Source organism: Pelobates fuscus, chromosome 10, assembly GCF_036172605.1.
Source record: "Pelobates fuscus isolate aPelFus1 chromosome 10, aPelFus1.pri, whole genome shotgun sequence".
Taxonomy (NCBI): domain Eukaryota; kingdom Metazoa; phylum Chordata; class Amphibia; order Anura; family Pelobatidae; genus Pelobates; species Pelobates fuscus.
In genome coordinates, this window is record NC_086326.1 from 105590893 (window position 1) to 105618036 (window position 27144).

General features: G+C 40.8%; 1 protein-coding gene across 1 annotated transcript in view; it reads right to left on the bottom strand.

Annotated features, from left to right (window-relative positions):
- TMEM132A (transmembrane protein 132A) overlaps positions 1-27144 on the bottom strand; it is a 66399-nt gene continuing 39255 nt past the window's right edge. Inside the window, exons 5-11 of the mRNA XM_063434705.1 lie at positions 25835-25978; positions 22358-22544; positions 21300-21443; positions 20757-20938; positions 19434-19725; positions 16687-16881; positions 1-4199 (exon numbers count right to left, since the gene is read on the bottom strand). Coding sequence (XP_063290775.1) covers positions 3036-4199; positions 16687-16881; positions 19434-19725; positions 20757-20938; positions 21300-21443; positions 22358-22544; positions 25835-25978 — 2308 coding nt within the window. The 3' untranslated portion in view covers positions 1-3035. The remainder of the gene's footprint in view (positions 4200-16686; positions 16882-19433; positions 19726-20756; positions 20939-21299; positions 21444-22357; positions 22545-25834; positions 25979-27144) is intronic.

Sequence of the window (27144 nt, forward strand, 5' to 3'; positions counted from 1 at the left end):
TTGATATTTCATAAAATTTTATTACAATTTAAGATAACTTTGTGCTTTGATTAAGCTTTCCCAATTTGTGCAGAGTGAATGTATACACATCATCTACATGGGACACAGCAGGATGTGACATCATTGACAATGGACAGATTCACAAACATGGTACCAGGACAGCTCTTTAAAATGAGCTTTTACATACAGCTATGGATAACCCACAATCATCAGCATGTGACAGAATCACCAGTGCAACTTTTGTAACTAGCAGGAAAAGAGTGTGAATGTGATATACATGACATTCTCCATTCCCACTTCTCTTTATTGCTCCATATAACTGTACCCTGTAATTGTTGCCAGAGTGATTTTAAACATGTTTGCGACTCTTTATTTTAATGATCCCTTTGATACATGAGTATTTCTTAAAATGATAAAATCACACTGCAAGATCCCATTTTTTGTTAGTGACTGTGATTCATCCCCATTTTAGAAATTGTATGTGCTTTTCATAATCCCAAATGATCCTATTACACTACACAAGATCCCGCCAAAATTATCATCAAATATTCTGGGGGCAAGGTACATATTGCTGTGAAAGAAAGAAAAAACAAACACCTTACTGCCAAGTCAAACCTATACACTACAAGGGATAAAAAGAGAAAATTACTTTTAATTTTATAAAAAATAAATAAGAAAAGCGCACCATAAAATGGTATGTGTGATTTTGATTTTCTCAAGAGCAAATTAAGGTTGAAAGAGAGAAAAAAAAAAACTCTTGAACCATTGCTCCAATGTTAGGCACAAGCAGTAATATTTTAGGAACTGTCTCTTGGAATAGTTCAATGTTTGCAGTCAACACGTTCCTCAGTTTTTGTAAGTCATTCATATCCATGGCTGAATCTCCCCAATGGACCTGTTCACTTAATAATGATTTGGGTTGAATTGCAAAGTGAACTTTAGCATTTAGGTGAATGATATATATTACATTTTTGGCCCATATTTTGTAATCTGATTATTAGTTGAATAAAAGTCCAACAGTTACGTACAAGTAAGGTGGTCATATTTTTTTTAATCTAAACATGATAAATCTCAATAATGTGTTCTGAAAGTGTCCTTTATTTTTATATACATGGACACAACATTAATTTAAATTGGACCTGTCATCCAAACAGCATGTGGATATCAACTTTAAGAATGTACAAACATGTATTATGTACATTGTGCTGGTGAAATAAAAACTTGCTAAACACGGTCATCTGCAACTGCAGTAAGAAGGTGAGCGTGCATTTGTTTTGGCGTCCATATCTTTAGTTTTGTCTTGCCTCTATGCCTAAAGCACAGAGTTAAATAATAAAACCAAGATATACAATACAATTATATTAATACATTTTCTAGCAAGTTACAAAACAGTGTATAGATAGGTTATCATCTAAAAAACAAAACAAAAAAAAACATGAGATGAATTGCTTCTGCATTATACTCTGTGGCAGACTTTTTAAATTACAAAAAAAAAAAGTTGATCTTAAAGGACCACTATAGTCACCCAGACCACTTCAGCTCAATGAACTGGTCTGAGTGCCAGGTCCCTCTAGTTTTAACCTTGCAGCTGAAAACATAGCAGTTTCATATAAACTGCTATGTTTACACTGCAGGGTTAATCCAGCCTCTCGTGGCTGTCTCCCTGACAGCCACTAGAGGCCGCTTTCGCAATTTACACCAAGTAAATCGCACTTATTTGACGCTGGATGTCCTCAGTGAGTCCAGCGTCAAATAAGATCCCTATAGAAAAGCATTGAGTAATAATAAGAATGGGTGGGTTTAAATGCGTGCGCGCCTCTGGCCGCACATGCGCATTCGGCTCCACTCGGGAGCTGACGAAGGCGGGGTAGGAGAGGTTACCAGTACTGAGGGAGTCCGGCACTGGATTAAGGTAAGTGGCAGAAGGGGTTTTAAGCCCTTGAGAGCCGAGGGAGGGGGGTACTCCAAGAGCCTATAGTGCCCAGAAAACGGGTTTGTTTTATTGGCACTATAGTGTTTCTTTAATGGTCTCAAGTCTTATTTCCAACCTAGATTACTATGGAATCCCACAAGAGTGTTTAACAAATGATGCATTGTACAATATAATTTGCTTTCTTGTATTTATTGCTCCCACCTACCTCTGATTATACCAGAATATCTTTGTAAATTAAAATCATAAATTGAAAATGTATTTCAACTGATAACATAGTGGGTGTGTATAATTAAATAAAATGCAAAATCCACTCCCCATACCATCAGTGTAAGGTTTACATTAGATCGCCAGGTTCTCTATTATCCCAGTTTATGATCTAAACTTGTCATAGTAATGTCCAGGAAACCATTTCCACATGTGTATCCCTAGGTTTATATGTACATATTTGAACACATTTTATTACGTATTAAGCACCACTGAACATATTCAGTCTTATAGAAGAATAGCAAAGATAAAACCAATATAATTTCAACACACGAAGCAGCTTATCTCTCTTTAGAACATTGCACTTACAAACTTAAACACTTACACTTAAATGGGTTCATTAAACAATATGTTTGTGACCAGATAATAACATGATACATATATTTTAATGGCAGTGGCAGTAGGTACAATAATTCTTAGGTGCACTGATATCTTTTTAACTTTCAATAATACCAATCCCCTTTTACAAGACAGAATTATCTGTTGCCCTTAAAGAATGCAAAAAAAAGAATAAAATGTATTTTAGTTTTCTCCACTCTAATGTTCAAATATCTCAGGAGGGACTTATCTAACTCCTTGCACATTCCTTTTTATAATACTGAATCATTTGTGCTTTCTTGGTAACTTCTAGTTCCAGTTTTGCAAACTCCTCATTGCTTAAAAACACTGATAATGTTTTCCACTGATGCACTCTTATTTATCGGTTAATTTACATTGGTTCTGAAAAAAACACATGTAGTTTTTTGCCCGATATCTCTATGACACTCATCTGAGAGCTTCTTTCATTCTTGCTTTGCTTGCCGTCCACATACCCCATCTGTCCATAATACCTCTTGCATTAAGTTAGTCTTCTCACACTTGCCCCTACTATATCCATCCCTCTCCCCCTTGGTCCCTCTCTCCTCCTCTCTCCAAGAGGTGGTGTTTCTCCTCTTATTCTCTCCATGTAACTTAGGATCTCTTGGGGTTCCCTCATGCCCATATCCTTGCATACCCACATGATATCCTCCTCACTGGCCACCAGGATGGAGCGTACAGATTGATCATCTGGCATTCTAACTACTTTTCTTTCACCTTCTTGTGGGGTTTGGAAAGTCACTGCTTCAGGCCTCTTGGCTTCTAATAAAGCCCTAGAATGGCTTGTTGGTGTGGAGAATGATCGTGTATCTGGCTGTAAGCCAATGGGGGCATCAGATCCCTGGGTATTTCTTACTGGATGAAAAGTACTGGTAAGGCTTTGTGGTCCCCTATCCATTCCCTCCCATTGCCCACTCTCCTCTTCTTCTTCCTCCCTCACTCCTCCTCCTCCTCCTCCCTGAGTCCTTGGAACATCACTTTCTGGACCCTCCAGCCAAACCCAATTGGGTGCCTCTGGATTCCCAGGACAATCAGGGGGTGACTTGTTCCTGTGCCTCATGATGAAAGCTACGCAACTAACCAAAAAGAGGAGAGTTAGAAGAGAAAATATGGCAAGAAGTCCATACAATCCTTCTTCCAAGCCTGGGACACCCCATCGTGTTGGTGTTGTGACAATGTCATCAGCACCAGGATGAGATTCATCATCCTCTAACAGGGTGTCATCACTTCTCAGTATTATGTCACTAGTTCCTGGAATTACATTATTGGCACTTGAGAAGTCATTGTCTCTGGTTTGGAGGTCACTGTCCCGCTGGATAATATCACTTGTAGAATGTGCCCCATGTCCTGTAGCATTACTGGGAAATGTAACACACATACGCCCAGCACTAAGCAACCCTGGAGCTTCGCCATCCCGGCATCGTTCTGGAATAAGCAGAGACCAACGTAACCAAGGGGCCTCCCCTGGGCCTTCATACACAAGCGTTGGCAAAGACCAAGTGCTCCCTGTAATTAAAGTACGACGCACAGAGAGCACAGAAGGTTCAGGGGAAACAACACTAAGTGAGAGCTCTAGTGGATCATAGATAGTTATTGGAGAGATGGACATGTCACTGAACACAAGCCATAGAGACAATGCAGATTCCTAAAAAATAAAATTAAAAAAAGTTAGTCATGATTACAGATTGTGTTTTTTCCTATTTACAATTGGTGAATAAACTTTGACATGTGAATATATGCATAAACAGTACCTTTTAGGTATATACAAAGGTGTCCTAAGTTGGTAATCAGTACCTTAAAAAGAAACAGAATATACCAAACATAGTGTAAACTGTGACAAAAATGAAAATAGATTTGAATTAAGAGGGAAAATTCCCACTCACACTTTGGAGAGCTAATAGTGTATAGCTCAATTTGATCGCCTGTGGGGTCCGTGGAGGCGACCCTATCCCTTCTTTTTGCTGGATATTGTTGTCTTTAAAACTCTGAAACGTTAAAACATATATATGGTGCAGTACCGTATGGTTCCAAATATGTGTGAAAAAGAACAGATTTGTACTCACAGACACAGAGCCATCCACATCGGCTCTGATCACGGGTATATGTGGTTAAGGACCACACACCTTCTTTAAGAGCAGGAACAATGCCACCAGTGTTTATAGAAATATAAGTATATTTATTACATAAAACTATTTATAACAATAAAAAACTATATATAGCAATATAAAAACACTGTGTAGGCATAAAAAAGTCCAAATAAATAAAGACCGGTATTCTCCAAGTTCCAGGACGCGTTTCGCTTCAACAGCTTCTTCAACTGGATAAAAAAGTCTCTATTTCTTCTTTGGGACCTGTTCCTGTGGTGGAATCTCGGTAAAAATAAATTTAGTAGGCCGAGATTACCACGTGGCATGTGTACGTGCATATGCTGACGTATCGATCAGTTGGTTGCACGAGGCAAGATACGATCAGTAGTGTACGGAGCATGTGCAAGAATACAGGATATAGTATTCCCCCTCCTCCATTGTGCTGGACAAGCCATGCGGTCAAACAGGAAGTTAATTCTTATATTGTATTGATTGGTCAAGAGAATGTGCGGGTGGAGCTTAATATGGGAGGAGTTATATGCCTATATAAGGAGCCTGCACTATTGTCCGGGGCTCAGAATTTGCTGTATTTTGGTGACATTAGTCCCTCTGAGTCCCGATCGGTGATCCAATAAAGAATCTCTTCCTTCCTGAAGAAACCTGTGTCCATCTCTCTGTGCTTGGCTTCCGTCAGTTCCTCCGGTATCATTTGGTGCATTGGCCGGGAAGCTCATCGTTCAACGGTAGCTGAGAGGCAGAGGCGTGAGACGGTCTATCTTTGCCCACGTTCTCTACGGCTGCACCCCTGAACTTCTGCGTGGACCTCCCTTCGTCTCGGCGCCACTGGTCTGTTGTCCAGGAGATCATCGGCCTCTACGTGAGAAGTGCTGGGGTGTCCCCGTCGATGAGTGTGAACTCAGGTTCAGGAACGAGGAGGTAAGACAACTGCTGTTTTAGACGGCAGGACCCGCTAGGGGTATACCGATTGTGCGGTAGGCCCAAAGGGGTTTTTGAATCTGTATCTGCCCCCTCTGTCGGAGGGAAGGAGCGAAGGCGCACCGCTCGATCGAACGCTCTTTAGTCAGACCGTTTGATTCTGTTAGTCAGGCAGGGCGCTCTGGTGTAAAATAAGCCCTAGCCGGACACCGGTGTCTTGTCTAGACTAGCGTTCTAGGGTGTATATTTTGTTCGCTAGGTCGGAGGGACCGGGAGACTAAGCGGCGTCTGTGTAAATTCGGTTCGCTAGTTCTCATCCTATCTGGGCTAAGTGGGAAGGCGTGTAAATTTGGAACCCACTAGACTTTTGATAGTACGACTAAGAGGCGTCTGTGTAAATTCGGTCCTCTAGCTCGCTATATATGTGGTGATTGGGCAGTGTGGCTAACCAAAACGTATGTAGATTGTTTTTAGGTAGTCCATTCAAGGTACTGGCCAATAGTTTAGTTGGGAATTGTAAATGTGTTAACGATTGTTTTAGTAAAGTGTATATCTTGTTAGATAGCGCGAGCTCAGCCGTCTAGCGAGAGTGTTAATAGTGTGTTGCTGTATCATAGTGCACGGTACCATAACCCTGTATATTTACTGACATTGCATAATAAGTACTAATCATTGTCGTCCATTGCATGTTTAACACCATAACCACTAATAATTGTATTGTGACCTTAACTTGTGCTTTGACCTATGCTAACCGTACTGTAACCGCTATTTGTAAAAGACGATGTTACTGGGGTGTGTTATAGACGGGTAATTCATATATAGAGAATTATAGCGTGGGTGACTGTATAGTTACGCCAAAGGGCATAATATTGATTATATAGTGACTGGTGTAGCAGCTGTGTGTGTACGGGAATTCCCTGAGTGTTTATTGTGTTATTGTGTACGTTTCACTTGGTAACCGTACCACGTGGTGCTGTTGCCAGAGGAAACGGGTGTGACTGTTGAATAAGTACGCGTGTATAGTAATCGTTGTCGACGACGTTCCATTGTTAAAAATGGGTGCGTCGCAGTCAACGATTCCGGATCCCTTAGGATGTATGGTTAAGAATTTTAAAAAGGGATTCAAAACCTGTGATTTTGGGGTTAAGATGTCTTCTGTGCGTTTAGTTACTTTGTGCACTAGGGAGTGGCCTACTTTGGTTGCGGCATGGCCGCCACGTGGCAGTTTGGATCTAACTCTGGTACAGCGCTTACACGTGGCTGTATCAGGTAGGCCTGAACTTTACGGCCAGTTTCCTTATATTGACTGTTGGAGACAGGCCGTAAATGACTCGCCAAAATGGCTCCAGACATGCCACGAGGAGCAGTGTCGCCTCATGGTAGCTAGGACTTGTTCGTCCACTAGGACTGGTGTTAGGCCCATTTTGGACACGCCCCCTGAGTCCGAGCTCCCTTTGCCGCCCCCTTACTTTCCGTTAAGAGGAAGTGACGCAAACGCAGGAAGTCCTGCACCCCTCCCCTCATTACCCCCATCCACTTCCGCTTCCTCCTCCAGTACAGGATCCACCCCCCCTCGTACTAAATCTCCCCTTCCGGAACCAGAACCCACCCCCATTAGAAACGAATATCCTGATTTGGCGCCACTTCAGACTTCCGGTCAAGCTTCATCTAGCTCGGCTCGAAGTGTTCTATTTACGACCTTTTCCCAAAACCAACCTCCCACATCCCCATACCCTATCTCTCCCCGACCGGAAACCATGACTGACGCTTCCCTACGTAGCCCCATCCAAACCCGACAGTTGACTGGTGCCCAACAATTAAAGCATTATCAGATGCCTCTTCGCCTAAATCCCGGGTCAGCTTATATCGATGCCGCAGGTCAAATGGCACACGCTGACCCAGTCTTCGTATATGTCCCATTTACCACTACCGACCTTTTAAACTGGAAGACCCATAATTCCTCGTATACTGAGAAACCACAAGCTATGACTGATCTGTTCACCTCAATAGTACAGACGCATAATCCGACATGGGCTGATTGCCAGCAGTTACTAATGACTTTATTTAACAATGAGGAAAGGACAAGAATAAATCAAGCAGCCATTAAAGCATTAGAAGATAGAGCCCGTGCTTTGAACCAAGCTAATCCAGCAGCATGGGCCGCAACACACTATCCCAATACCGATCCCGATTGGAACGTAAATGGTGCTGATATGGTTCAACTCAGAGCCTATAGAGACGCTATAATTGCTGGCATGAAAGCAGGAGGAAAGAAAGCCATTAACATGTCGAAGACAGTTGAGGTGATTCAGAAAAGCGATGAAGCGCCCAGTGTCTTTTATGACCGATTATTGGAGGCATACCGCTTGTATACCCCCTTTAATCCGGAAGACGCAGACAATTCCCGAATGGTTAACTCCGCCTTTGTCAGCCAAGCATACGGAGATATTAAGCGCAAGCTACAAAAGTTAGAAGGGTTTGCAGGTATGTCCATCACCCAACTAATGGAGGTAGCAAATAAGGTCTATATGAACAGGGATACGGAAAGTAAGAAAGAGGAGGAGCGCAAGATGCGTAAAAAGGCTGATATGCTAGCGGTAGCGATCGCAGGCGTAGATAGACGGGGCCCAGATAGAGGCGATAGTAAGTGGAATGAGGAACCTCTAAGTAGAAATCAGTGCGCTTACTGTAGGGAAGAAGGGCATTGGAGAAATGAGTGTCCGCGAAGAGAACAGTCTGAGAAAGACAGACCTAGGACAGGTTATGGAAATTTTAGAGGCAGAGCGAGAGGTAGAGGAGGCCCCGGAGGGAGTAATGGTTATAGAGGGAGTAATGGGAACAGAGGAAGTGTTAGGGAAGATAGATATATTCCAGCAGCGCAAAGGTCCCGCGATAGAGAAGGTAGGGACTTCGTAGGATTGGCTGACACGGTCATGGAGGACTATTGATACCGACCGGGCTCCATCCCCCTTGGTCGAGCGGAGCCTATGGTCGATGTATCAATAGGGGGGAAAAGGAGTGCGTTCATGATCGACACTGGTGCTGAACATTCAGTGGTGACTAATCTAGTTGCTCCTCCATCTGGAAGGACTATTACTGTGATAGGAGCAACTGGAAGAAGTGCTGAAAGACCGGTTCTTAAAAGTCGACTCTGTACATTGGGAGGCCACGTAGTAAAACACCAATTCCTTTATATGCCTGAATGTCCAGTCCAATTGCTGGGACGTGATATGCTATCAAAATTACAAGCGCAGATTACGTTCCTACCAAATGGAACAACATCTTTAAAGTTTAATGGACCTTCAGGTATTATGACTTTATCCGTACCAAAGGAAGAAGAGTGGCGACTTTATACAGTGTTGACTAGCCAAAACCCTAGGAGTGATGAGACATTGTTTAACATACCAGGAGTTTGGGCAGAGAACAACCCACCAGGACTGGCCCGCAATATTCCACCTATAAAAATTGAACTGAAACTTGGGGTTTATCCAGTGAGCCTAAGACAATACCACATCCCACAGAAGGCTAAGAAGAACATCCAATCCTATCTGGATAAGTTCATACGGTATGGTATCCTAAAATTCTGTACTTCCCCCTGGAACACCCCATTGCTGCCTGTTCAAAAGCCCGGTACAGATGAGTATCGACCTGTACAGGACTTAAGAGCAGTCAATGATGCGGTTGTTAGTATACATCCAGTTGTACCCAATCCATATAACCTGCTTGCTTTAATTCCGGGCGGGGCTACTTACTTCACAGTCTTAGATCTCAAAGATGCCTTCTTTTGCCTCCGAATTGCCGCAGAAAGTCAATGTATTTTCGCTTTCCAATGGGAGAACGCTGTAACGGGCTCAAAACGCCAAATGACTTGGACAAGACTGCCCCAAGGGTTTAAAAATTCACCTACCCTATTTGGTTCAGCCCTAAGTCAAGATTTATTGGATTTCGAGTCTATCCCAGGAGAATGTGTATTGTTACAATATGTAGATGACTTGTTGATAGCAGCAGTTACAAAAGAAAAATGTCAGCAAGCAACGCACGATCTACTACATATTCTCTGGAAGGCAGGATACAAGGTGTCTAGAAAGAAGGCTCAGTTGTGTTTGCCAACTGTCAAGTATCTGGGATTCCATATCTCTGAAGGTCAAAGGATTATGGGGCCAGAGAGAAAAGAAGCTGTCTGCCAAATACCAATACCCAAGAATAGAAGACAAGTGCGAGAATTCTTGGGGGCAGCGGGCTTCTGTAGGATATGGATTCCCAGCTATGCGATACTAGCAAAACCTCTGTACGCAGCCATCAAAGGTACAGAGCACGACCCCTTCTTATGGACCCAAGAACAGCAAACGGCATTTGAAGATGTGAAGAAGGCTTTGATGAGTGCCCCAGCATTAGGTCTACCTGATCACACACGACCATTCTACTTATATGTACACGAGCAAAGAAGAATGGCTGTGGGAGTATTGACACAGTACTTGGGATCATGGCAAAGACCTGTTGCCTACATGTCTAAGCAATTGGATGCAGTGGCCAGCGGACTTCCACCTTGTCTAAGAGCCGTAGCTGCAGCCGCCCTGCTAGTAGCTGAAGCCGATAAACTCACTCTGGGTCAAGAACTTTATGTACGAGTTCCACATGCAGTACAGACGTTGTTGGATTACAAAGGAAATCATTGGTTTAGTAACAGCCGTATGACCAAGTATCAAGCAATGTTGTGTGAAAACCCAAGAGTGCATTTAGAGACTGTAAACACCTTAAATCCAGCTACCCTTTTGCCACAACCTACTGAAAGTCAACATGATTGTTTGGAAGTAATGGATGAAGTATTCTCAAGTAGACCAGATCTTCGTGATTTTCCCATCCAGAACCCCGATGTTCAATATTATACCGACGGCAGTAGTTATGTGAAAGAAGGGATCCGCTATGCAGGATATGCAGTAACAACAATAGACAAGGTGATAGAAGCTCGGCCATTGGCAAAAGGAACATCAGCACAAAAGGCAGAATTAATAGCACTAACACGAGCGTTACAATTGGCTGAAGGTTTAAGAGTAAATATCTATACGGACTCTAAGTATGCGTTTTTAACCACTCATGCCCACGGAGCTCTGTATAAAGAAAGAGGACTACTGAATTCAGAAGGCAAAGAAATCAAGTACGCAGCTGAAATCCTACAACTATTGGAAGCAGTGTGGGAGCCGAAAGAAGTCGGTATCATACATTGTCGAGCGCATCTGAGAGGAGATGGTGATGTAACTAAGGGAAATCGGATGGCAGATAGTGCAGCTAAGCGTGCTGCTGAATCAGGAAGACAGGAGTATGTGGGGCATATAGCTGCTCTAATACCAACCCCACTGTCTCAATGGACTCCAGTTTATACAACTCAAGAAGAGGAGTGGTTAAAGACTGAACCGGGAAAGTATTTGGAGAACAAGTGGTATCAGCTAGAAGATGGAAGAATAGTTATACCAGCATCGCTAGCGGTAGAAATTGTCCAAAATTATCATAACGGGACACATTCTGGGAGAGACAGTACTGAAGAATCTCTCCGGAAACATTTCTACATACCAAGATTGTCCAATTTGACTCAGGCCATTGTACGCAGATGTGTAACGTGTGCTAAGAATAATGCAAGACAAGGACCAGTAAAGCCACCAGGAGTCCAGTTTATGGGGGGACTCCCCATGTCCGATCTACAAATAGACTTTACAGTGATGCCTAAATCGGGTGGACATCGTTACCTGCTGGTAATTGTGTGCACCTATTCAGGCTGGGTAGAAGCATGTCCTACTCGTACAGAGAAAGCAGGAGAAGTTGTGAGATTCCTGCTACGAGAAATAATACCCCGATATGGACTACCCTGTTCTATAGGATCGGACAATGGTCCAGCTTTTGTTCACCAGTGCCTACAACAACTGACTCATATGCTTGGTATAAAGTGGAGGCTTCATACTGCATATAGACCCCAGAGTTCTGGTAAGGTAGAGAGAATGAATAGAACTATTAAGAACCAGTTGGCTAAAATGTGTCAGGAAACCCAACTTAAGTGGAACGTTCTCTTACCTATAGCTCTATTGCGAATCCGCAGTACCCCTACCAGAAGGATGGGCCTCTCTCCTTTTGAAATTATGTATGGGCGACCACCTCCCGTACTTGGTAACTTAAGGGGGGATTTGAGTCAGTTGGGAGAAGGAATTACTCGGCAGCAGGTTGTAGAGTTGGGTAAGACTATGGAGGAGGTACAGAAATGGGTACAAGATAGATTACCTGTGAATATTTATCCCCCTGTTCATAATTATCATCCAGGAGACCAAGTGTGGATTAAAGAGTGGAATAATGTACCGTTAGGGCCCAAGTGGAGAGGTCCTTATGTTGTTCTTTTGTCTACCCCTACAGCGATAAAAGTAGCAGAAGTGACTCCGTGGATACATCACTCCAGGGTTAAACCAGCAGCAGTCGATTCTTGGCAAGTTACAGCAGATCCAGAGAATCCCTGCAAGATCCGGTTGAAACGCACTACTCAGTCGGAGTAACGAGGAATTATTGTGGATTACAAATTTTATTGTTACAGGTGTAAGTGAGAAGGCCATAATAAAGCCTGTCCTCTTACCATCACATAGTGTATAAGCCAGGAAAGTCCCGAAGGGACACCTGTGAAGACGAGCAGAACTCCATTCCCTGCAGCCCTCACATCCTGGAAGCTGAGGTTCCATCGCACGGACGAAGACTGAGGATGACGGCGAAAGATGTGCTTTTGATTGTGTTTATTTACATGTGTTTTTATATTCAGGAAGGTAGAGGTACCGACACTCCTAGCTGTGAGGTATGCATTAAGACTACGAGAACAGGTAACCATATTTCCCAAACCCTAATTTGGCATTCACAATACGAATGTAAAGGAGATGTATCAAGATGTAGATACTTAAATATAGACTATAGTGTATGCCATTTAGGAGTAGGAGAACCTAAGTGCTTCAGTCCGGAGTATCAGCCTCGTACAATTTGGTTGACTCTCAGGAATGGAGATCCTCAGGGGACCCTAATTAATAAGACGGTGTTAGAATCCGTATATTCTTCGGGTGTTCTGCTATTTGATGCATGTAAGGCGATATCAAGTGGTAGAAAGCCGTGGAATGTATGTGGGGATCTTAGATGGGAGAGGACGTATGGATCTAACGATAAATATATTTGTCCCAGTAGTAAAAATAAATATGTGAGTCCTAGATGCCCAAATAAAGACTATAACTTTTGCCCATATTGGTCTTGTGTGGGGTGGGCGACTTGGGGACAGACAGTAGATAAAGACATGATAGTGACTAAGTTGCCGACTAGCCCATATTGTAAGTCTATGGAATGCAACCCAGTCCATATACTTATTAATAATCCCGACAAGTTCCTAGATAAGTATGGCAATTTATTTGGGTTTCAGATATACGGGACGGGTTTAGATCCTGGGACATTATTGTTTATAGGGATAGAGACTGATACGGTATCCTCCCAGACTCATCAAGTATACCACTCCTTTTATGAAGAGATGAGTATAGATAATAAGATCCCCCATAGCGCTAAGAACCTGTTCATTGACCTAGCTGAAAGTATTGCCGGTAGTCTTAATGTTACCAACTGCTATGTGTGTGGAGGTACTAACATGGGAGACCAATGGCCTTGGGAAGCAAAGGAGGTAATGTCCGGTTCTGAGGCAGTTGACCAACTAATATCTGCACCAGCCGATTATCATTTGAGTGTTAGAGGTAAATCTGAGTGGAGATTAAAGACCTCCATCATAGGTTATGTTTGCATAGCAAGGAAAGGAATAATGTATAATACTTCTGTAGGAGAATTAACTTGTCTAGGGCAAAAAGCTTATGATGATGATACAAAGAATACAACTTGGTGGTCGGCTTCAAATGTCTCAGAACCATCTAACCCGTTTGCTAGATACGCCAATTTAAAGGATGTGTGGTTTGATTTATCCATCACATCTACCTGGAGAGCCCCAGCAAATTTGTACTGGATCTGTGGTAAGAAAGCCTATTCGGAGCTGCCACAGGACTGGGAAGGGGCATGTGTGTTGGGTATGCTCAAACCATCCTTCTTCTTGTTACCGATTGAAACAGGTGAGACTTTAGGTGTTAAAGTGTATGATGTGAATCATAGGAAGAAAAGGGGACCCTTAGAGATAGGTACCTGGGAAGATAATGAATGGCCTCCCCAGCGTATCATAGATTATTATGGGCCAGCCACGTGGGCTGAGGATGGTACCTTTGGTTATAGAACCCCTATTTATATGCTCAACCGTATTATAAGATTACAGGCGGTGGTTGAGATTATCACTAATGAAACATCACAAGCGCTCAATCTCCTAGTGAAACATAATACCAGGATGAGGACAGCAGTATACCAGAATAGATTAGCCTTGGATTACCTTTTGGCAGTAGAGGGAGGTGTATGTGGGAAGTTTAACCTAAGCAATTGCTGTCTTCAAATAGATGACGAAGGGCAAGCAATAGCTGAGCTTACTAGCCATATGGTTAAACTAGCGCATGTGCCTACTCAGGTATGGAAAGGGTACAATCCAAGTAGTTGGTTTGGTAGCTGGTATGAGTGGTTTGGAGGGCTTAAGGCAGTGGTAGGTGGAGTCCTACTGATTTTACTGTTGTGTCTACTCCTACCGTGTCTTATACCCCTAGTAGTTAGGTCTGTGCAAAGCCTGATAGGAAGTATAGCAGAGAGGAAGGCTGCTGCACAGATAATGGCGATATATAAGTATAGGGCTCTAGATCAGGGAGAACCACTGCAGGAAGATGAATGTTGAAGATTCACATCATAAGATAAGTCTGGTCTGGTTCAAGGTAACTTGCGGTGTAAGCAAAACCAAGGTTATGTGATGCCTCAAGTAATTGTAAAATATCAAGAGGCATCAAAGGGGGGAATGTGGTGGAATCTCGGTAAAAATAAATTTAGTAGGCCGAGATTACCACGTGGCATGTGTACGTGCATATGCTGACGTATCGATCAGTTGGTTGCACGAGGCAAGATACGATCAGTAGTGTACGGAGCATGTGCAAGAATACAGGATATAGTATTCCCCCTCCTCCATTGTGCTGGACAAGCCATGCGGTCAAACAGGAAGTTAATTCTTATATTGTATTGATTGGTCAAGAGAATGTGCGGGTGGAGCTTAATATGGGAGGAGTTATATGCCTATATAAGGAGCCTGCACTATTGTCCGGGGCTCAGAATTTGCTGTATTTTGGTGACATTAGTCCCTCTGAGTCCCGATCGGTGATCCAATAAAGAATCTCTTCCTTCCTGAAGAAACCTGTGTCCATCTCTCTGTGCTTGGCTTCCGTCAGTTCCTCCGGTATCATTCCTGCTTTTATACGTCTTTAAGAGTCCAATCCTTGATTAAGAGTCCGTGATTTCGCGGGCTATCTCCATGGGAACGATGACGCCCTGCGATTCACGTCTCGTTTTCGTGTATTTCCGGGTTTCTGCACCATATATATGTTTTAACGTTTCAGAGTTTTAAAGACAACAATATCCAGCAAAAAGAAGGGATAGGGTCGCCTCCACGGACCCCACAGGCGATCAAATTGAGCTATACACTATTAGCTCTCCAAAGTGTGAGTGGGAATTTTCCCTCTTAATTCAAATCTATTTTCATTTTTGTCACAGTTTACACTATGTTTGGTATATTCTGTTTCTTTTTAAGGTACTGATTACCAACTTAGGACACCTTTGTATATACCTAAAAGGTACTGTTTATGCATATATTCACATGTCAAAGTTTATTCACCAATTGTAAATAGGAAAAAACACGATTGTTATAATTTAATATCTTATAGCGCTTCACCAGTACACTACCACTGAACTCACTCTTAAAGATAAGAACTTGGTGTTAAAGCTGCTCATCCGCTATTCACTTTTTGCAAATTAGCGCTAGTACTACCCTGTTATGATTACAGATTGAAATAAACAATTCTGTAGACTACCGAGAGCTCAAATTCCTTGTAACTAATTAAGATAATGGATAAATACATTTAAATTAATAAATTATTTTACTGAGAGAAGCACTAATAGTATGCCTGCTGAGGAGGTGGAGCAGGCAGCATGTGTGTCAGGCACTGCCTGTCGTGTTTCCAGAAGGCCTGCCCTTTCCTGCCTGTCCTGTTTCCAGAGAGGCCTGCCCTTCCTGTCCTGTTTCCAGAAGGAACACCCTGTCTACCCATACCCCTACCTCTCCACCTGTGGGCATGTTGGGTAATGTGTTGTGTGTTCCCAATGCTGCTCAAAGATCTCCTCAGGGTGACTAAGCTCTGTGGAATCCAGCTCAACAAGCATGGAGGTTTGCAAGTTAACTGGACAAACTGACATTGCGTCCCGCCCACATAGAGAGCCTTCCACTTATATAGGCCCTTAGACCCCTCTGTGTCTCTGTTCAGTTGATTTGTTGTTCCTCTGGAGTATAGATCCAGCTCCTGACTGAAGTAAGTTGATCACCCTCACCTGTGGAATTCCCCTGAATCAACTCGTCTGCCTGAATTCTCAGTCTTTGTTAACCCCTGCAGTGCTGTTTCTGTTTCTACTTTAGTTAACCCCTGCAACGCAGTCCCAGCTTTGATCTATCTCCTGCAATTCAACTACAGTTTCAATCAAGTCTTCCTCCATTTGCCAAGTGCTGGAACTCTTGTAAAATACTTTTTTTTTCCTTAAAGACTTTTATTTCTTATGAAGGAATTGCTTTATTTACCGTTTGTACTTACATTGGGACTTTTGCATTATATTTATTTGTTTTCAATGTAAAACCTTTTAATTTAGTGACTGTGTCCGTATAAAATCTCTGCATACTGAGCCCATTCACCCTAAACCCGTGACACTATGCCATCCACTACACCAGATTTTCTGAAGATGGAGGTAGCAGTCTACAGCTATATCATATGTATTTGTGGCAATGTATTCTTACACATGTAAGCACTTAAATGTTTTGTGGATGGCAGGCTCATTTTAATGTTAGTTCCTCAAGTGAAATATAAAATTATGCATGTCAGCGTGAGTCACAAATATTAGGAAAAAGCAAGAATACGAAGCTTGTTGTCAGTTTCATACCTGTTTCGGAACCACAGCTGTATTCTGGGACTGACACGAGACTGTAAAGACACCAGGATGCTGAATCTCATAAGGATTAACAGACAATGATATCCCCCATACCAAGTGAGAGCCAAGTTCCAAGATAGAGACAGTTTCAGATGAGACTAAAATTGTCTGTTCTCCAAGAATTGAATGGGAAAGAGGAGATCGCACCTTGATAGAAATAAATAAAAACAGAGAGTCAGCAAAAAGAAAAAAAAGCTTCAGAGAATATTATTTATGGGATAATGCCCTTTTTGGTAATCTATCATTTACTAAACATACAAAATTAAGCCCTGCATTTAAACTCCCACTACTCCTGGGCGGCAGCAATGACCATAGTACACATCAGCCCCAATACATACAATAAAAACAAAAGAAAAAAAATACTTGAGCACTATTCCAAATCTCTAGGTACATTTAAATAATTGGAGATTTTTTTGTATCACTCCAATGGCGATTCAAATGTAAGCTCACCTGCAAGTAAAGGCAAACCCCACACTAACACTTAACAGCACTAGCAATTCACCTTTCTGCTTATAACCCAACTTCTAATTCTGCCCTAATCCCTCCCCTTAATCCTACCTCTGAGGGATTCCCTCTGCTTATGTCCATACTAGCATCAAAGGGATTTCCCAATTCACACAGTACAGAGCGCTCTGTAAGGACACTGTACTGTAAACACAAAGAGGTTCCCTGTATGTAGTATCTTCTGTCTTGATTGGACGTTTCTCCATTTCTTTTGTTTTTTTTCACATGAGCATTTGGGTATGGGAGTTGTTTTTGCTGGGTCGCTTTGAAATCAACCTTCAAATCTTAGGCTGGTTTACCTAGTTAGGGAGACTTTTTCAGTTAAGTAGATCTCTGCAATCTCTCTGGAGTACCGAGGTATAGAGGGGTTTGCCTTTTTTATTCACTATGGTGTATCCCCTGGGAGAATACACTGCTGTTTAGTATTGTATCATGTTTGGTAGCATAGTCTGCTGTCTTTGCAAAAAACATTGTATTTCATGAGACTCCAGATCTGATTGTTATTACTACTACTGTTATTACTTACTAAGTGTCTCTGGCCCCTTTACTTTTCGTTTTTTTCCTTTTAGTTTCACACTAGAGTATAGTGTACATAAGTACCAGGAAATAGTTATCTTTTGCAATTTCCTTGTTTTGCTATATGGGCTCTTTTGAATCCTGATACTTTTGGTACTTTAATCACCCTGTCAGTTCCAAAGTGGAGTGTCAATATAAGCTATAAGCATTAGCAACAGATATTTCCAGTTTCCTGAGAAGGTGCGTTAGGATGTTACAATCATGTGGCTTCAATTTAATCCTTTCAGTTACGTACATTAAATCATACTCTGATGGTTCATAATAAACAACGTCTGTTCGGGGACTAAATGATTGATATTTAAAATTACTAGGCATTACCTCTGTTATTGTTTCTTATCAGTATATACATAAAAATCAATTTGGATAAAACTGATTTAATCACTAAACCTCATTAAGACTGAATAAAACTTGTTATATATGGGGGTTTAGGATATTTGCAATCATTTTATACTTTCTTTTTAAATGACCACTATAAGCACCCAGACCACTTCAGCTTAATGGAAAGAAAGGAGGTGTATACCGCGCCTAATAGCTTCAGCTTAATGAAGTGGTCTGGGTGCCAGGTCCAGCTAGGTTAAACCTTTTTTTCTGTAAACATAGCAGTTTCAGAGAAACTGCTATGTTTGCAATAGGGTTAATCCAGCCTCTAGTGGCTGTCTTATTGACAGCCGCTAGAGGCGCTTCTCACTGTGATTTTCAGGCTGAATGCGCGCGTGGCTCTTGCTGCGCATGCGCATTCAGCTGGTGACGGAAGAAGAGGGAGGAGAGTCTCCAGCGCCGAGGGAGCCCCGTGCTGGAAAAGAGGTAAGCGATTAACCCCTTTCTCCCCCCTCAGCTCCACGGGAGTGGGACCCTGAGGGTGGGGGCACCCTCAGGGCACTGTAGTGCCAGGAAAACGAGTGAGTCATTTTCATGTGTCACATTTTGTGTTTTTGCATGCTCCTTTTGGTTTAATAAATATTATTGTATTTAATTATGTTTTCATATGAATGAGTAGCAGGGCACACACTTCTCACATTATTTTGAAAGCTATTTCTTTGTTTTTTCTATGAACTCTGTGATTGCAGCATCACAGCAGCTGAGTGAGTGAGCAAGCGTTAAATTAATTTTAAGGCAGGTGCAGCAGTCACGTTGAGAGTGGACCCTCAGGTATGAAAGATATTTAGTTCTCCTTGTTTTTAACTTGGGGAAGACTGGGAGCAAGGCTCAGAATTACTGCTGCTGAGTGTTATCGATCAGCCGCAGACTTGTAATGGATTTAAAGGGCTATGTGCAGTGCTCACTTTAAATGTGGCATGTAGCTCATCTGTCAGTATGGGGCCACTAATTGTGGCCCACCTGACAGAGGGAACCCTCAGATGTCCAATAATACCTAGGGTCCTTGATACCAGGGGGTTCCAAGAAGTACTGCTGGTACTTTTAATGCATGACGGTCTATGTTGTCAAATGGCGTTAAAGTCCTGCACTGCATGACAACATTGGGGGTTGAACTGAATAGAAAATCAATTTCTATTTTTTGAGCTCCACACATTCAGTGGTCATATGGTTTTAAATGTACATTCTGCAGTGCTGTACAATACAATCTCATATAAAATAAGGAAAACAGTTTCAACTGTTACCTCTACAGAGGTTACACCTGGTTCCTGTCCAATGAGTACACTACCCTCCTCCTCTAGACGAGCAATACGGGAATCTCTTATAACTGCCTGACTCCTGATAAGGGGCGACACATCCAGCAGCCAATCTGTTCCAAGAAGGTAATTCAGCTGACGGCTGCCATCCAATGAGTGAGCAACAAAATACGCCAGAAAGCGGACACGGGCCCTCTGATACTGGGTTCGGCAGCTGTGTATCCTGCGATCAGCAGCTCGACGATCACTGCCCTCCTCTTCCTGATGGGCACCCAATGTTCTGAAAAGTAAAAATAATTACTCCTATGCATTTATAGAGCGTCAATTACACCTAAATTACAAATCATAAATGTTTAATACAAATTCACTAGTGAGCATATGGCAGTTTTGATTTTTTTTTTGGTAGGCAATGTTCCAGATATTCAGTTTATGTTAAATTATTTTTATATCAATTTAGAGATATTAAAGCTAAACTAAAACTCTTGTCTTATCGTTTCATAGTTTTTCTTTCTGTATATTATTATTTTCTGTACAGTTTTATACAAGAGTGGGAAAAATAAACACGAACAGCGATGTCTATATATAAAGTGCTTTGCTTTGATGGATATATTGATGTTAGTTTTCATTTTATTTTTTAATTATTCTCTGGGACAATAAAGTACAGTTAACAAGGTTAAGGTTACAAGTTTTAACACGGAACACTAACTTTAAATATAAATATATTATTTTTAAAGTTCCTTTACTTTTTTTAGATTCCTTGTACCAATTAAATAATAAGAATATAAAAAAATCAAATACAATCATATGCACACAGATAAGCAATGGGGACCTGCAGCGCATGTGCCGCAACTGTGCGCTCCACCAATTCAATGTTTCTTATAGTAAGTATTAGTGGCATTTGGTGTTTTGATGAGGTCTTCAAAGAGGAAAACGAACTAGAGGTGTGGTTTAGGCAAAATGTTTCTCTGAATGCAGCGCTTCTAGTAGCATTTTACATTGTCATTAAAAAGCGACATGGTTTTTGGACCAAAACTGCCTCATCCCTCTTTTCATTAAAAATATGCTGGAATGCCCAAGGATTGGAATTTTTTTTTTAAATTCTCTGATTTAATTGTACTTTAATATGTATATTATTTCACAGGATATCTAATTTCTGCCTTGTATATTCCTTTTTTTTCCTTGTTTCTTCCTCCTCCTTTTTATTTTGTGCATGCATTAGTTTGGTATGTTTTTTAGAACTTATAGAATGAACTTTCACAAAGTGAATTTGGTGAGCTTTATAGTTCTCTGTGATGTTCCTGATTCACTTACCCAAAGCCTTGCAGCCGCTGCAAGTTTGTATCAGAGACCTCAACTCTTAGAGGAAGCAGCGGAACCCAAAGTGAAAGAGAGAGAGAAGAACGGAGACGTTCCAGCCAGAATTCAACTTTTACGCCAAGGGCTCCTTGGGTTTCTTTTCCACCCACAAAGAGGAAGTCACAGCCATCAGACACCTATTAGGTGATACAAGTATACAGAGAAAGATGATAACGAAAAAATAAACCTTAGACATTCAAGACCAGTCATGGAAGAATAAAATAAAAACTGGCAGGACCAGGCAATAAATGGTGTGAAAAATGCTTTATTCAATCAACTAAGGTCGCCCCTTATTTTGGTCTTCTACAGTCTAGAGTGCCTGATTGGATCTACTTCTGTGTTATTATAGGTGGCACTCTGGACAGAAGGTGGTACTGTCCAGAGTGATTGCTTGTGTATTTTTGGATAATGGAAAAACAAAATGACCAAAACATAAATAAAATAAAGAACAACAGACATCAAAATATATTACAGAGTGAGACAGCTATTAATATTTACCTGTACAATTTGAGCATTGGGCGTCTCACAGCCTGCCTGCTTGGTGACATCTAGCACTGATCCTCCAGCCTCCAAAGCTAAGACACGAACTGGGATCTTCTGAGAGATGCCCGTGAGAGGGGCTGTATTTAATATCTCATGGGACTACAGAAAAGAGAATGCATAAAGGAATAGTCATGCTACAAGTGTCTTTACAGGAAGAGAGAGAGTGAAATTGAACAACAATGCCTAGCATGCTTGCAATGAAACCCACATGTTTTAATTTCATTCTCAATACTGTATAGTGGTCATACTACATTCACTAAAATTATCGCTCACTTACTTTTTTGCTAGCGCATGCAAATTTGAAGTATTATTTACCTGCTGATAGTGCTACCAGTCAGCGTGCAAATAGCTTGGATTTCTTTAAATCATGGTCTGGATTTAAACATGAATTTCAGCCATCTGGCGATGTTCTGTCCAGCTGAAATCTGGACCCAATTCAGACTAATTCGGAGTCTTGCATGCAAAATCTGGAAATTTTTATTGAGGGTGAACAATGTCCCAAATTTGCATTCCAAAGGGCCCTGTATGCTGCAAGATGGTTTTGACCTATTCAGTACGGGGCCATTCAGACATTAGTGAATAACCTTGTGGGATATTATTAGGGTTAACTAATTATTAAGAGAACTTCTAGAGCATAATATAAACTCTGAATTGTAAAATGTTGAATAATTCCTGATTTTAAACACAATATTAAAATTTGGTTAGTTATAAAAGGCAATTTTCATGCTGATTAGGAGACAAAAGGGAGAACGTGAACGGGGAGATGAGAGAGAGGGATGAGGAAGAAAAGGAGATCAAGTAAAAGAAAGACCGTTCCCAACATGTTTATCAGGGGAAGGCACAATAATATTAAGGAAATAAAGTACCTTATGAGCAGGAGGTTACAAAAACAAAAACAAAAAAGAGTGCTCATCACACTCTCTACCAAAAAACACAAAACTGCTATGTTCACAGCACACTAAGTTTTTTCAATCTGACGGGTTAAGCTAATAACTTAAGGTTTTGAACAGTACCTTCACAAGCGGTATGATGGCTCGAAGGTCACGATCAGACACCAGAACTTCAGCACTCCCCCGAACTCCCACAGCAGCAGCACTACTTCCTGGAACATCTAGTTGGAAAGTGATTCTCCGAGATACAGCAGAACCAGCTGAAACGTTACCTACCAAGAAATCCAGGAGTGCAACTACTGGTGGAGGCCTAATGAAAGAAGAGATAATAAAAGAGGGAAACAAACAGGTTCAAAATACCGAGACGGTTTCCACTATACGGTTAGGAACCATGAATATCTGCAAAATACAGAAAACTATAGTGAGAAACATTTTGATTATAAGGTTAATCCAAGCATCATAACCACTAAAGTCCAAGTTTAAGTGAAAACTGTACTGTCAAATTAAACAGTAAAATTGCTATAATGAACACAATTATTTACAGCTGAAATAGTTACTCCAAGCAGCGTAACCACTACAGACTGCTGTAGTGGTTATAATATGAAGAGTACTCTGGTGTCATTCCCCGGTAATGGGGCTTACTGCTTAGCAACTATTTGCCACAAACCTGTGTCCCGCCAGGCACCAAGGCTCAAAAGACGGCGGGTTAATCACCTCTGGCTTTTGCAGAGCTGCAGAAGCCAGACACCACTCCTGCTGCTAATTAATTGGCTAAGAATGTCAACTGAGAGTTCTCAGCCAATGAACGACCCTTTGTGAAAGACATATGCATAGAATTGAAGGTAGCCAGCTTGAAAAAAACTTCACATTTCCTGAGCTGAAGTTACACATACGCAGTTTACCTGAATATCTTATATTTATATCTAATATCTTAAAGTAGAGTTTCATACTGAAATGCTGCACGTACAGATTCAAAGCACCATGTCCACTTGAAATCACCAAAGTTGTTATGGTACTTGGATATCCCTTTAAGGTAAATTATGAGTATGATCAGGACACATAAGAGTTTATTCACAAAATCAGAAATGATGGACTAGCAAAAGAATTGGAAGATTTTGTGCCAAAACATGCTGTGGATAATGTAATTTGGCCTAAATTTGCTAATACCTGGTAGATTTCTGGCTTATATGCATTATGCCCCTGTCAAAAGAGATAGCCAAATAAAACTGCAGGCAGACATTTTATTGCATTAGCCTTTGCAATTATGGTCTAATTTTAAGTTTTGCATTGTACCTGCATGTCATTGTTAGTCAAGGATTTTATTATTTTAAATAGTGGTTCTGATTTTTTTTTTTTTTTTTTATATTTATGTTGAGTATAATGTGTATTTTTAAATGATGATTCTATACATGCTTAAAGGGACACTATAGTCACCTGAACAACTTTAGCTTAATGAAGCAGTGTTGGTGTATATAACATGCCCCTGCAGCCTCACTGCTCAATCCTCTGCCAATTAGGAGTTAAATCCCTTTGTTTATGAACCCTAGTCACACCTCCCTGCATGTGACTTGCACAGCCTTCCATAAACACTTCCTGTAAAGAGAGCCCTATTTAGGCTTTCTTTATTGCAAGTTCTGTTTAATTAAGATTTTCTTATCCCCTGCTATGTTAATAGCTTGCTAGACCCTGCAAGAGCCTCATGTATGTGATTAAAGTTCAATTTAGAGATTGAGATACACTTATTTAAGGTAAATTACATCTGTTTGAAAGTGAAACCAGTTTTATTTTCATGCAGGCTCTGTCAATCATAGCCAGGGGAGGTGTGGCTAGGGCTGCATAAACAGAAACAAAGTGATTTAACTCCTAAATGGCAGTGAATTGAGCAGTGAAATTGCAGGGGAATGATCTATACACTAAAACTGCTTTATTTAGCTAAAGTAATTTAGGTGACTATAGTGTTCCTTTAACTAATGCGATATCTAGGCATGTTGAAATTAAAAATAGATGTAAACATTACTTTCCAGGACATCCAAAATACTAGGATTCTAAGAGTGTTTTTTCTGCAACCCGCTTAGTAGTGAATTGGTTAATATTTAAAGGGAAAAGTCAAAATGCAGTGAAATTGCAGGGGAATGATCTATACACTAAAACTGCTTTATTTAGCTAAAGTAATTTAGGTGACTATAGTGTTCCTTTAATGGAATGAATTGCCTGTCATTAGTGTATGTAATGACTTTCTAGCACTACAAAGACATTTCAGCATAAATATGCAGGTAAGAACAAAAACAAACAGCAAATCTTAACATATATATATATCAAACAAAACTTAAACTGTTTTATAGAGACTACAGCTCATCTGCATTTGTCATATTACTAGCAAATACATTCATTTTTAATATATATATTTTCATCACTTTCACGCCTTTACCTCCATTCTGGGAAGGGCAGATGAAGGTGGCAGCTAATCACCTAATTTTAAAGCCACAAATTTTCAGGGAAATTAACAGCTTAGATACAGAATAAATGGGCATAGGAACCTGAATCTTACCATGTCATCCATTATAAGGATAGAAAGTTCATGGTAAGATTGCCATGATCTATAGAATGTAAGCTCGATTGAGCAGGGTCCTTATGTTCCCGTAAGTTTTTTTTTTTTTTTTTAATTGTCCTATTTATAGTTAAATCCCCCTCTCAAAATATTGTAAAGCGCTACGGAATCTGTTGGCGCTATATAAATGGCAATAATAATAATAATAATAATAGTAATAATTGCCTGTAAGGCCATGCCACTTCTTAGTATCTCATAAAGATATAATCTTTATGAAATGTTAATTTCGTTCAAATTCCAAGTCCAAAGCTTTCTGTAGTAATAGTAAGTAATAGTAGTAATAGTAGTAGTAGTAGTAGTAGTAGTAGAGACTACTTTGCCTTATGGGCAAGCCTGAGGATTGCAAGCGTTGACTGAAAGTGGAGCTCCACCGTAAATTTTTTTACAATCCAAGCAGCCATCACAAATGACACGAATGCCAGAGGAATTCAGGCATCGTCTCGCAAATTGCAAGACTTGATCTATGGGGGCTGTTTCAGTCCTCTCAGATCCTCCATGGAACATGTTGTTATATCATGCATGCATCTCCTGGAAGAGGGTACAGAACATGAAGACAGAGGTGGCCAAGAGGGACAGCTTCTGGTAGCTAAACCTATCTCTGAATGCATCCAAAGACCACTGGACCCTAACCGGAGATGTTCCTGACCCGATAGTGTTCCTTTAATGCAGAATCTACAAAGCCAACAAGTTATAGCAAATATATATTTGGAATATTTTTTTAACATTAAAAATGGTGTTGCCTGGAATGTCCCTGAAATATAGCTAAAACATGTGAACAAATACTTCTAAATTGCATTAATTTATATATCCTTCTTTCTTTGTTTGTCCAGATTTCAAAGGAAAACATTTTTAAAATCTAATAAATGAATAACGCTTTCTGCTCCTTTGACTGCTAAATATTAAATGGTCTCAAGGGAAAACCTTAAATGATATGTGTTTCTGTCAGAGATTTGCTCCGGAAAGGTCTGGGAAAATCTGATCAGACGTCCTACCTTCTCTCAGCTGCTCCACGGTGAGTCACATGTCCGATCACAGTGTGGTGTTTGGCACCCCGCTGCATTTCAGTCTTCACAGCCCATATGTTCGGAGCAGCAGAGCGAGCAAACAGCAGCTCCAATCCTGCGCGGCACCGAACCCTGAAACAATTTAGCATATTTTAGCACAAAACCAATCCAAAATGGCACTGTCATAACATTTGATAGTTTTTCTTCTTGTGCAAACTGATAATTTCTGAATCTCACCACCTCTGGCTGGCAGCTCAAAGAATCATATTTTGGCACAAGTTCTATAGAGTTTTGATTAATCTAATGAATACTTCTTTGACTTATCAGTTACAAAACGTTTAGAACGAACTTTCACAAAGTGAATCTGGTGAGTTCTACAGTTGTCTCAGCTACACAACGGATGTCAGTGTAGCCGAGAAAATTACCATTTAAAATTATTTTGGATCTAAATTATTTATGGATTTATTAGCTGTCAGGGATTCCAACAAATGCAGACTAAATGAGAAGACTGTGCTTTAAATGAATAACTCACAGAAGTGAACACGATAGTTATATATGCAAAGTAAAGACAGTATGATGATAGCTATTATGAAGACAATCCAAAAAGTAGATAAAAATGCAATTCTTATTTACATAGCCCTACAAAATCAAGCAGCTATGTTACTTAAAGCAGCACTGTCACGCCAAACTTACCTTTCTCCTATTGTTTCCTCTTCTCTTCCTCTCTCATAATCTGTTCTTCTTTTCTTCCTTTTGGATCAAGTTTTCTTTAAAACATAAGATAAAGTAGGGACTACTTTGTCTAATGTATTTTTCCAACACCTGACACTCTCTGATGCTGGAGTAGCTTAAGTCAGCTCCATTTCCTTTGTCAGAGAACATTTTCCCATCATACTCACCCTTCGCCGTGATCTTACGTTACCTGTCATTTAGACTAGGGAGCTGGGGAATGGACTGAATTTCGTCCTAACAGAATGTCAAAAGTTTGTCCATTTGTTCAAAGGGAAAAATTCGGGCATAATTTACGGTTCAGAATTACGTTTGGAAAATTAATTTCGGATCCGATCTGTGCCGGGGCATTTTGCTGCTGTTTAGTAGATAGCCCCCTAATTCCCACAGTATAAGGGAGCTATCTACTAAAAAGCTGACAGACCAAATTGAGCTTTCAGCCAACTTTATCAGTACTAAGTAAAAATTACTTTGTATTAGTAAATAAGGGAGATCAAAATATCCCTTCTACCCCTACGCACAATGTCATCAGTAGGTGCATGTTTAGTAAACAATGAGCAGAAACTCTC